Raw genomic sequence first — 13,211 nt, 5'->3', positions numbered from 1 at the left:
CACTCAGGGTATAAGGCCTTGGTATGGAACCTTCTACCACAAAAACACACTGGCTATTTATTTCACATCACTAAAGTACAGTGACTAATTAACTGGACCAGAAATATCATAGTATTTGCTTCCAAGACATAGCATTTACCTGTAGACAATTCCTTTGGAATGAAGGAACTGCAGACCAAGGATGATTTCGGCAGCATAAAACCTGAAGGAAGGAGAACCATTTTCAACATGAATGCATGAACAGAACAAAAGAAAATCCTCATACCCGCTTTCCTGTTTAATGTACCCAGTGCTATGCAGCAGGTGCTCTGCTAAATGTCTTACAGACATTATTTTGTTGAATCCTAACAACAGGAAGATGCTATCTGTTCTACACATAGAAAAGGTGAAGGGAAGCAGAGGTGACTCGAGCGGTTAGGTGCCTCTCTCCCACATGGGAGGTCCTGGTACTTCTTGAAAAAAGGCAGAGGAGCACACAACGAACAGACAGAGCAGGTGCAAACAATGAAGGGCTAGGGAGAAATAAATAAATAAAACAACCATTAAAAAAAAAAAAGGAGAGGCTCGGGCACATCTAGATTCAGCATAGATAGTATGAAACCGAGTCAGTATCATAAGCTACAACCTGTGTCCAACCCCTCTTCTTATATTTTAAATCACAATGCTCAAACTGTCATTTTTTCTTATTAACACACACACAAAATTAAATACAACAATAATGTGTAATTTACACACAAGACAAAAAATATTTTCCTTTTATTTTATAAGCTGCTTGGAGCAGCCCAAAGACCTGTATGCTGAGCTATTTTGAATAGATCTGGCTTGTTTATTTTCACACCGGTAAAATTTATCCTGTCTGAAAATGCAGCCCGAGAGGAGGAGGAAAGGATATTGTAAGATTAAACGTGATAAGTTACTTTTCATCTTCAATGATGACAGATTTAAAAGAAAGTGCATTTACATTATCACTAGCCTGATTAAGGTGAGAGATAAAGAACTTCCTGCAAGTGATGTTTACTGGATCCCTTAGAATTCAAACATATCTTTCCTGGGAAGCATTTCAGACATGATAGATCTCATGTGTCCAAGTTAGCTTAAATGTGTTACTGAACATTGGAGAACAGGGGCCTGAGTGATCCTTCCTAGCATGAAAAATGTCTGCTGATTTCTGTGCTGCAGAAATGCAATGAAATTGTTGCTAGAAACTTGGCTGATGGTTCTCAGAGGCAAGGAGATCAGTGGTGTGCTACCCACTAGAATTTATAAAATAACCGCTTCGGCCAGGGTTTATGTAGGAACTGGGTGACCAAGACATCTTTCAAACCAGTTCATTTAAACCAATCAAAATGTTTGTTGAGAGGTGAGTGAAAGATTTTTGGGCACCAAGAAAGGAAAGCTAAACTGTATCTATTATTTAAAAATGAACCTGGGGGGAAGCAGATGTGGCTCAACTGATAGTGCACCTGCCTACCATATAGGAGGTCCAGGGTTCAAACCTACGGCCTCCTGGCCCATGTGGTGAGCTGGCCCATGTGCAATGCCGCCATGCGCAAGGAGTGCCATGCCATGCAGGGTTGTCCCCTGTGTGGGGGAGCCCCATGTGCAAGGAGTGCTCCCTGCAAGGAGAGCCGCCCCATGTGAAAAAAGCACAGCTTGCCCAGGAGTGGCGCTGCACACGCAGAGAGCTGATGCAGCAAGATGATGCAACAAAAAGGCACAGATTCCTGGTGCCACTGAGAATGCAAGCGAACACAGAAGAAGACAGTGAATGGACAGAGAGAGCAGATGGGGGGGGGTGGGTAATGGAGGGAGAAATAAATAAAATAAATCTAAAAAAATAAAACAAAAAATTAAAAATAAAAATGAGCCTGGAGGCACAGTTTTCTTTGGTTTGCATTTCATAGTGGTTTTACAGATCTATGGGATAAAGAGTGGCCAGCAGGAGGGGCATCAGTTTCTGTGGGCCTGTGGTCTAGCAAAACTGTTCAATTCTACTTGCAGCTATGGTTGTCTGGTGTTAAAGAAGGTGAAGACTTATTTTCAAATAGACTAAGTGCCTCTTCCAGTTTCTTTTTTTTTTTGCTGTTTCTGACTTATTTTTATTTTATTTTATTTTATTTTATTTACTTTGTAATAATATTACATTAAAAATATATATATATGAGGTCCCATTGAACCCTACCTCCCCCACCCCACCTCTCCCCCACCTCAGCAACACTCCCTCCCATCATCATGACACAGCCATTGCATTTGGCAAGTATATCTTTGGGCACCCCCGCACCCCATGGTCAACGGTTCACACCATGGCCCACACTCTCCCCCATTCCATCCAGTGGGCCCTGTGAGGATTTACAATGTCCGGTGATTGCCCCTGAAGCACCATCCAGGGCAGCTCCATGTCCCAAAGACGCCTCCACCTCTCATCTCTTCCTGCCTTTCTCCATACCCATCAGCCATCATGTCCACTTTTCTCAATCCAATGCCACCTTTTCTATGTGGACATTGGATTGGTTGTGTCCATTGCACCTCTATGTCAAGAGGAGGCTCAGATTCCACCTGGATGCTGGATGCAATCCTCCCACTTTCAGTTGTAATCACTCTAGGCTCCATGGTGTGGTGGTTGTCCTTCTTTAACTGCATCTTAGCTGAGTGTGGTGAGCCCAATAAGTCAGATTGTAGGTGCTGAAGTCTGTTGAGGCTCAGGACCTGGCTATCACATTGTCAGTCCAGAGATTCAAATCCCCTAAATATATCTTAAACCCCGACACTAACTGCACCTCCAGCACATTAGCATGAAAGTCTTATGAAGAGAGATCCCATCTGAGTCCAGATTCGTCACACATAAACACCAGTTCCACAGAGGGGCCATCTGACCTGGTAGTTAACCCCATCGGCCATGACCATAACTCCCATGGGTCTCTTTAGCCCTCGAATCTTCCAGTTTCTTAATTCCCATGCCCCTTCAGCTAAATGCTTTCTGCATTCACACCAGAAGTCCCACTGAAGGTTTCAGCTAAAAGCTCTAGCCCCAGGGACTATCTTTAAGACTTAGGTTGTTTGACAACTTTCTTTGCAAAGGGCAAGCCTTGATTTCTAGGGGCAGGTTATTTAGAAATATGAGTGTCTGCAAGCCTGATGAATTGGGGTGATTTCTTAAGAACTAAGTGGATGGTTTCAAAACATGAGAAATTAAACCGACATTAAGTTTCAGGGAAACTGTTGCCTTGTTTGCTATATATATTTTGCCCTGAGATTTAGGCATGCTGAGTGGGAAACATGAACAATACCACATGGGAAAAGCTCCCCCTGAGTGCACAGTAAGTGAAAAAAACAATGGAAAACCCCCAATCCTTTCAAAGGTTCTTACGTGGCTCTGGAAAGATCAAACTTGTGGCAGCTTTGGATGTGGTACATTAAGTCTCCTCCATTGAGATACTCCATCACAAAAAAGAGGTTTTCCTAAGGAAAAACCAAATAATCACAAGCTTTAGCTTCTTAAAAAAAGAAAGAAAACAAAGATTACTTTTTTTAAGTGGACTAGATAATTTCAAAAGAACCAATTCTACCTTGAAATTACTTATAAGAAGATCCTTCAAATAACTTAGCTAATCTACAACATTTCTGAATCCCAAGAAGATTGGGGCATCTGGGGGTCATGTACCATAACATTTGTCAAAATGCTTGTATGGGCATGAGTGAGGGTCCAACTAGACTTGCCGGCAGGACAACTGGATGGGATCAGACACCTAGAGGGTGCTGAACAGGTGCATACTGAAACTGACAGTGTGTAGGGTAGTAAAGAGAGGATATTTTGAAATCTGAGGCTCTGACTCCAAAGTAGGACTTAAAAACATAGTTCATTCATTCCACATTTCATAAATAGTTTCGTGCATATTCTAGGTATGGTGAGCATGAAGGATACAAAGGTGAAAGCCATACAGTTCTTGCCTGAAGGAGGCTGAAGTCAAGTATAATCTCACTTCTGCCCAGGCTGGACTTCTCCTGTGGTAGAGCTAACCCACAGCGCATGGGAGTGTTGCTCCTGTGAGAGAACGTCTTATATGTTTTTAGAGGTGGGGGCAGGCAAATGCAAGATTCCTTGGGCTTCAGGATGTGCTCAGAAGAGCAGACGCAGTCATAATCCCAACAAATCTATGTTCCTCTGACTGTGTGAGACAATATTTCTTCAATCAATAGATTCATGACACTTTCAGAACCCTGACTTATAAAGGGTCCTCGTGAATAACAGAATTAGTGATCCATAAAGTGTGGAGACGCTTGGCGTGTCTGTGCATGAATTTACACCTGAAAACCTCACCTGGGTGACTTTTTAACAGAATTAATCTTTAAATTTTCCCATGAGACTAACCAGTGACCTGGGGATATACAAGGTAATGGTGGGCACAGCATTTTGGCCTGACACTGCTAGACGTCACCTGCCATCGTGTTGAGGCCAGGTCTCCAGGGCAAACCAGGTATTGTGGCACTTTCCTTAAAAATTTGGGTCAAAGAATGTGCCATCCTGCCTTTTCCAACAATGACTCCAGATGAAAGTTACTGCTCTATATATCTTTAATCAGAGTTCATTCATTTCTCTTTTGGAGAAACCAAACCTCTGCTTAGAGAAATTATAACTTAGCATTGATATTTTGATCATAATTTGAGATTAATCATTTGCCTCATCTTCACACACCTGCAGTCTCATCAGCATATCTTCTTTCTAGCTCTTGATCGTCTACAGATCATATGAACAGATTCTAACCTTTCCCTTTTCATTTAAAACTGTATTGACTTTAACATGATGGTGGAATCATCTTTGAAGGACTCCAGAGAACTACAGGTATAAAAAAATTATTAGCAATGCCCAGGTGAAAGGTTCTGTTTAAGTGTAAGGATGTTCACCAATTCCTATAACAGTTAACATTTCAGAATTTACAAATTGTCAATTACAGCTTGGAGAAAGTAGGGAAGGGGTACTATAGACCCCTTAAAATTCTAAAAGCAGCAAGAAAGAAGTGTAGGTTTCTTATCAGAAACCATGGAGGCAAAAAGGCAGTGGGATGATATATTTAAAGTGCTGGGGAAAAACGCCAACCAAGATGTCTCTATCTGGCAAAACTGTTTTTCAAAAATGAGAGAGAGATCAAGACATTTCCAGATAAATGAAAGCTGACAGAGTTCATCATGCTAGACCTGCCCTACAAGAAACGCTAAAGGGAGTTCCTCAGGATGAAAGGAAAGGACACTACAGTAGATGAAAATTGCATGAAAAATAAGGGTAACTACATGGGTAAACATAAAAGGCAGTGCTGTTGAATATTTAGTTTACAATTCCACTTTCTACTTCTTACAGGATCTCAAATGCAAGTGCATAAAAGTCATGATAAATTTATTGTTCCAGGTGCTCAATGCATAAAGATAAAATTTGTGGCAAAAACATAAAGGGAAACATGGAGGAAATAGGAGAAGTAAACAGAGCCTTTTATGTAATTGAAGTTAAGCTGGTATCAAATGGAACTTGATTGTTACAGACTTAGGATGTTAAATTTAAGCCCCAAGGTAAACACGAAGAAAATATCTGAAAAATATATACAGAAAGATGTGGAGGGAGTGAAAATGCCTCACTACAAAGATCAAATAAATATGAAAGTAGGCAGAAATGGAAGAACTGAGGTACCAAAAATGTTTCAGACTTACAAGGATCAAATAGCAAAATGGCAGAAGAAAATCCTGGACTACCATTACTTACTTTAAATGTAAATGGACTAAACTCCCCAAAGAGCTAAGAATGGCAGAAAAGATAAAAAAGTAAATATGTTATTTACAAGAGATCTTAAATTCAAAGATACAAATAGGTTGAAAGTAAAAGGATGGAAAAAATTATTCCATGCAAATTGTAACCAAAAGACAGCAGGGATAACTATATTAACCCAAGACCAAATAGACTTTAAGTCAAAACTTTTAAAAAGGACAAAGAATGATATTGAATATTGATAAGAGTGTCAATTCACCAAGAATATGTAATATTTATAAACATATGTGCAACTAATGTCAAAGCCTCACAACACTGAAGCAAATTCTGACAGATTTGAAAAGAGAAATATATGGTTCTACATTAGTAGTAGGAGATGTCAATACACCGTTTCAATAAAAGATTAACAAGGAAATAGAGGACTCAAACAATACTAGATTTAACAGACGTATATAGAGAACACATCATGCAACAGCAGAATACACATTTTTCTCAAGTACACACGGATCATTCTCTGGGATATATCATCTGTTAGGTTACAAAAAAGTATAAATAAATTCAGAAAGATTGATATCATACCAAGTATCTTCTCTGAATGAGACTAGAAATCAATAATAGAGGGAGAACTGGAAAATTCACAAATACATGGAAATTATTGCACTCAAACAATCAATGAGTCAAAGAAGAAATCACTAGAGAAATTTAGAAACTATCTTGAGATGAATGAAAATGAAAACACAACAGAGCAAAACTTATGGGATGGAGCAAAGGCAGTGCTCAGACAGACATTTATAATTATAAATGATTACCAGTAAAAAGAACAAGATCTTAGATCAGTAACCTAATCTAACATCTAGCGTAACTAGAAAAAGAAGAGCAAAATAACCCAAAGTGAGCAAAAAGAAGGAAATAATGAAGATTTAGATATAGCTTAAATAAATAGAGACTAGAAAGACAATAGAATCAATAAAACCAAAAGTTGAGGCTTCGAGAAGATCAATAAAATTGACAAACAATTAGCTACAATGACAAAGTAAAAAAAAACAGTGAACACAAATAGCTAAAATCAGAAATGAGATGGGGGACATCACTGCTGATGTTACAGAAATAAAAAGAATTATAAGTGGATGCTGTAAACAATTGTACCACCAACAAATTACACTACCTAGACAAAATGGACATATTACTTGAGATGCACAAATTACCTAAGCTGTCTCAAGAAGAAATAGAAGATCTCAACCAACCAATAACAAGTAAAGAGACACATCTGTAATAAATCTTCCAACAAAGAAAAGTCCAGGACCAGGGTGTTTCACAGGTGAATTTTACCAAATATTAAAGAAAAATTAACACCAATCCTTCTCAAAGTCTTCCAAAGAATTTGAAAAGGGGGGATCTTCCTAACTCATTCTATGATACTAGCATCATCCTAATATCAAAAGCCAGATAAAGATATCACAGGAAAGGAAAACTGAAAACCAATATCCTTTATGAATGTAGATGCAAAAATCCTCAGCAAAACACTAGGAAACCAAATCTAACAGCACATGCTACAATATCACCAAGTGGGATTTATTCCAGGAATGCAAAGTGGTTCAACATAAGAAAATCAGTGTAATACATCACAACAAAATGAAGAAAAAACCCACATGATCATCTGAATTGATACCAAAAGGGCAGTTGAGAAAATCCAGTACCACTTCTTGATAAAAACACTCAGAAAACTAGGAATAGAAGGTAACTTTCTCAACATGATAAGGGGCACATATGATCAAGTTACAACTAACATTATATGCACTGGTGAAAGACTGAATGCATTCCTTGTAAGAACAAGAACAAGACACGAATGCCTGCCTTCACCACTGCTATCTAATAGTGTACTGGAAGTTTTGGCCAGAGCCCTTAGGTAAGAAAAAAAAAAAAAGCATCCAATGAGACAGGAAGAACTAAAACTATACCTATTCACAGATGACAGAATCTTCTATATGGAAAATCCCCAAAAATTTTCAAGAATGTTACTAAAGCTAACAAATGAATTTAGTAAAGTGGTAGGATACAAGATCAACATGCAAAAATGAGTGGTGTTTCTATACATCAGAAATGATCAATCTGCAAAGGATATAAAAAATAAGAATTCTAATGATAATAACAAATAAAAGAATTAAATATCTAGGAATAAATTTAACCAAGAATGTAAAGGAGTTGTACATGGAAAACAAAAACCATTGCTGAAAAAAGTTAAAGAATACCTAAGTAAATGGCATTCTTTAAATATCACACATCTAAAAACATAGTCTGATGGTCCATCTCATGGTCATGGACTTGAAGATATAATATAGTTAAGATATGAATACTATCCAAGCAACCTATAGGTTCAACATAGCACCAATCAAATTTCCAACTGTGTTCTTTTCAGAAATGGAAAAGCCAATCAACAAATTCATTTTGAAGGACTAGGGTCCCCAATAGCCTAAAGCATCTTAAAAAAGAAGAATACAGGGAAACGGACTTTGGCCCAGTGGTTAGGGCGTCCGTCTACCATATGGGAGGTCCGCAGTTCAAACCCCGGGCCTCCTTGACCCGTGTGGAGCTGGCCCATGCGCAGTGCTGACGCGCGCAAGGAGTGCCCTGCCACTGCAGGGGTGTCCCCCGCGTAGGGGAGCCCCACGCGCAAGGAGTGCGCCCATAAGGAGAGCTGCCCAGCGCGAAAAAACGTGCAGCCTGCCCAGGAATGGCGCCGCCCACACTTCCCGTGCTGCTGACGACAACAGAAGCGGACAAAGAAACAAGACGCAGCAAACAGACACAGAGAACAGACAAGCGGAGGAGGGGGGAATTAAATAAATAAATAAATCTTAAAAAAAAAAAAAAAGTCACGGGGAAAAAAAAAAGAAGAATACAGTTGGAGGACTCACTTCCCAATTTCAGTATTTAGTATAAAGCCACAGTAATCAAAACAACGTGGTTCTGGCACAAGGACAGACATATAGATCAATGGAATAGAAAAGAGAATTAAGAAATAAACCCACACATCTTTGACCAATTGATATTTGGCAAGGGTACCAAGTCCACTCAATGGAGAAAGAATACTCTCCTCAACAAATTATTCTGGAGAAACTTAATATCTACCTCTTGCCATATAAAAATTTTAACTCAAAATGAATCAATGGCCTATATAGAAGAGCTAAAACAATAAAACTCTTAGAAGAAAACATGGGGAGATACCTTGCATTAGGCAATGGATTTTTAGACTTTATCCCCAAAGCATGAGCAACAAAAGAAAAAATAGATGAACTGGATACTGGATTTCATTAAAATAAAAAAATTTTTTGCTCATCAAAGGAGATTAGCAGGAAGGAGAAACAACAATGAACAGAATGTGAGAAAATATTTGGAAACTATATGTCTTGTAATGATTTAATATCCAGAATATATAAAGAATTCCTGCAACTCAACACCAAAGAGCAAAGCAACCCAATTAAGAAATAGGCAAAGGACTTGAATAGATATTTCTCCAAAGAAGATATCAAATGGCCAATAAGCATATGAAAAGATGCCCCACATCATTAGCCATTAGGGAAATGCAAATCAAAACCACAATGAGATACCACTTCACATGCACTGGAATGTGTTGGTAGGGATGCTGGGAAGTAGGAACCCTTGTAAATTGCTGATAGGAATGTAAACTGTTGCAGTCACTGTGGAAACAGTTTAGTAGGTTCTCACAAAGTTAAACATAGAATTACCCTATGACCCAGCAATCCCACTTCTAGATATATATATAAAGAAACGAAAATAAGGACCTGAACAGCAGTGTTTACAATGTTCATAGCAGCATTATTCACAATTGCCAAGTGTTCATCAGTGGAAGAATGGATAAAGAGAATGTATATAAAAAGTAATAAAGTTCTGATGCATGCTACAGCATGGATGAACCTTGTAAACATCATGTTGAGTAAAATAAGACAGGCACAAGAGAACAGAGAGTGTATAGCTTCATTTATACAAAATAACTGGAATATGTAAATTCATAGAGATGGAAAATAGATTAGAAATTTGAATTAAGGATGATGGGGAGGGGAAATGGGGAGTCAATGCTTAATGGTTGCAGAATTTTGGTTTGGGATGACGGATAAGTGTTTGGTGATCAGTGATGATGATGTGACGTAATTAATGTCACTTAACTGCATACTTGAAAATGGTTAAAAATGTATGGTGTATATATATTACAATAATCCAGAAAAAAGAAATCACAGAGCTCAGTTAATGTTTCCTATCACGGGAATTATAAGAAGACTATACTGCCAGAGTGATCAATAATTAAATCGTAATGGTTATTTATAGCATGTTGGATTTTTCACATTTAATCTTAATATTTTATGGCTTCACCATAAATCTTTCAAAATAATCTGTTCTAGTTCTCGTCTTCAGATTAAGTGAGGGGCACTGGAAAACACAACTGATTGTATTTTGTCATTTATGATTGTGTTTTGCTTCAGTTTAGCCTTTTGGTTTGGGTGAAAACCAGCTTAAATTTGGGCTTCTTCAAGAAGGTCCATACCTGAAAGTCCATCTGGGGTGGGCAAGATGTGAAGCTCTGTTCTATCTCTAAGTGCTGCTGTTCTGTGGATCTTTGCCTCTTCCTAGGAGTTCAGATACCTATTTGGAAAATGTGGGAAACCACTCATTCAAGAGCTTTTGTCTGGGCCCAATGAGAAGGCATTGTGATGGAATTAGCATAAATGTATGCTCATACAGATTGTGCAGATTGTAGTTTGCATTTTGAGGATCATGTTTTGAGAGATGGATAAACTTTTATTAGACTGAAAAATTTATTATTAGATTGAAACTGATATTCCAGTCATAAAAAGTAAATACAGGGAAGTGAATGTGGCTCAAGCAAATGAGTTTAGGCCTACCACATCGGAGATCCTGGGTTTGGTTCCTGGTGTCTCCAGTGAGCCAATGCATCAAGATGATGCAACAAGAGACACAAGGAGGAAACCAAGTGAGAGACACAACGAAGCAGGGAGTGGAGGTGGCTCCAATGATTAGGCACCTCCCTTCCACATGGGAGGTCCCAGGTTCAGTTCCTGGTACCTCCTTAAAGGAAGATGAGCATACTATGAACAGACACAGAAAATGCAAACAAGGGGACAGGGATACATAAATAAAACAAATCTTTAAAAAAAAAAGGAAATACAAATATAATAGACTTAAACTTTGACAAAAGCCTGGAGAAGGAATGTTCAGGATTGGAGATGACCAGTAGCTGATCTGGACCTCTGAAGAATTGCTATGAAAAAGAAAATTCTCCCCACTAAAAAAAACTCCAAACTGGCTTAGGAAGAATCAAGGAAGAAGAATGAGACTCAAGGTAACTGTTAAGAGAGTGGGCTTTGTGCTTATTTAGACCTGGGCTCAAAGCCCATCTTTTCTGTGACCTTAGACAAGTTATTTAACTTATTTTGAGTCTCACGTCCCTCATTTGTAAAATAAAGGTAATGACATTCTTACCTCTCAGGATTGTTGTATTTAGCTCACATATGTAAGGTCAGAGATTATATATCTAGCTCAGAGTGGGTACTCAGTATGTACTTGGTAAGTGGAAGTTGATATAATTATAGGAGTCTGTTTAAATGTCAGCCAAAATACAGTAGATACGCCCCAGAAAAAGGAACTAAACGGCCCTGTGGCCATTCAGGAAAAGAGAGAGTTTGATTTCTTCCAACGTTGTCCTTTCTGTTATGATCACCAGCTAAGAGGAAATGCTTATGTCCAGGTTAATTTCACAGAACCACCTACCAGTCTAGACCTCATTCTTTACCCCGTGTAATATATTAACTGATGCGAATGATTCTTCTGGGTGAATGAAAAGTGAAGTTGCCTGGTGTTGGGGGATGGGATATTCCAAATCTGTCCTAGCCTTAGAATTTGTCAACAACTTCTGGCATAGCATTTGTTGAGTGGAAATTCTAGCCTCTAGCTGTGTGACCAGGAAAATCATACCATCTCTGGGCCTCAATTTCATACTCTTCAAAATGAAAAATGTCAGTAAGAGCTGTCATCAAATTTTCTTTTTACTAGCCTACAGATCCCCCCTGATTTTCACCATGCATTTAATGATTTTTTTTTCTTGTAGAAAAGATGAAATTAATAAAGTGACTATTAAGCACATCACACCAAACCTATATAGTAGCACTTCCCAGATGGCACAATAAATATTTGCAAGAGAAGAATGCTATCCTTACAAAATTCTTATGAGATATCTTGGTCCAGAAATCATGTTAATTTGAAGGTTAATTAAAGAATAGAGAATCCTTCCCATTGATCTCTCCTCAAAGAAACCTTTAGGGAAGCAGACTTGGCCCAATGGATAGGGCTTCCGGCTACCACATGGGAGGTCCGCGGTTCAAACCCCGGGCCTCCTTGACCCGTGTGGAGCTGGCCCATGCGCAGTGCTGATGCGCGCAAGGAGTGCCCTGCCATGCAGGGGTGTTCCCCACATAGAGGAGCCCCACGTGCAAGGAGTGCACCCCTTAAGGAGAGCCGCCCAGCGCGAAAGAAAGTTCAGCCTGCCCAGGAATGGCGCTGCACACACAGAGAGCTGACACAACAAGATGACGCAACAAAAAGAAACACAGACTCCCGGTGCAGCTGATAAGGATAGACTCGGTCACAGAACACACAGAGAGCAGAAAACTTGGGGGGGAGGGGGCAAAGGAGAGAAATAAGTAAAAATAAATCTTAAAAAAAAAAAAAGAAACCTTTAAGTCTGGATTCACTACAGTCCACGGTATCTACCCAGACATGGTGAAAAAATAGAGACCAGAGGGCTTTTTTTCCGGCAGTCTTCTGCTTACACCCACTAAACTTGAGTATCGGCTGGGGGCAAATATCTCTATGCCTACACTGGTATTTAAGGTCCCCAGGGTCCTGAACTGTTCTAAGTTAAATTAATTCCACTTTGGACCAAGGGCAATAAAGTAGAGCGGGTAATAATGGAATGTGGCTTAGCACTGCATTGAGCAGACAACAGGGGTGGTAGGAAAATAAACTTCATCTTGGTCTTTGTGTTTTGCTTCTGAAATGTCATTTTCTTATAAAGAATTAAAGCAGGCCTGCTGGAGAAGTCTATCATCTCCGATTTTGTAAAAGAACCGGAACAAGGGAGCAAAGCTTGATGATCTCTAGAGTTCCTGTCTCATTCCAAGCATGTTGCTGTTTTTTTTTCACTTTGCCTACTTAGGTAGCAAGAACATAGCATTTTCTCAAGTGGCTCCTTGGAAAAAGGGAATGTTATAAAAAGAAAGTCGCTTTTCTTAACCAGTTTCCTACAGGAGACCCACTAAGGTTCTTAGAGGATCTAATGGGGTCAACTCAAGCACAGATTGATATTTAGAGATAGCCTCCCTGTAAGGCTTCATGTTAATTGACTTCAAGGTGAGTTTTCAGGGAG

At 39.1% G+C, this 13,211-nt stretch overlaps 1 protein-coding gene across 6 annotated transcripts in view; it reads right to left on the bottom strand.

The window, feature by feature from the left end:
• PRKCQ (protein kinase C theta) overlaps nt 1–13,211 on the bottom strand; it is a 167,473-nt gene that overhangs the window by 29,750 nt on the left and 124,512 nt on the right. For all 6 annotated transcript variants that reach the window (XM_004480070.3, XM_058282440.2, XM_071210076.1 and 3 more), the window contains 2 exons: nt 3,368–3,459; nt 140–202 (listed from right to left, as the gene is read on the bottom strand). In XM_004480070.3, coding sequence (XP_004480127.1) covers nt 140–202; nt 3,368–3,459 — 155 coding nt within the window. The remainder of the gene's footprint in view (nt 1–139; nt 203–3,367; nt 3,460–13,211) is intronic.

The sequence above is a fragment of the Dasypus novemcinctus genome, chromosome 20 (assembly GCF_030445035.2).
Source record: "Dasypus novemcinctus isolate mDasNov1 chromosome 20, mDasNov1.1.hap2, whole genome shotgun sequence".
Lineage (NCBI taxonomy): Eukaryota > Metazoa > Chordata > Mammalia > Cingulata > Dasypodidae > Dasypus > Dasypus novemcinctus.
The sequence above is the reverse complement of the archived record's forward strand: the minus strand, read 5'-3'. Positions and strand labels throughout refer to the sequence as shown.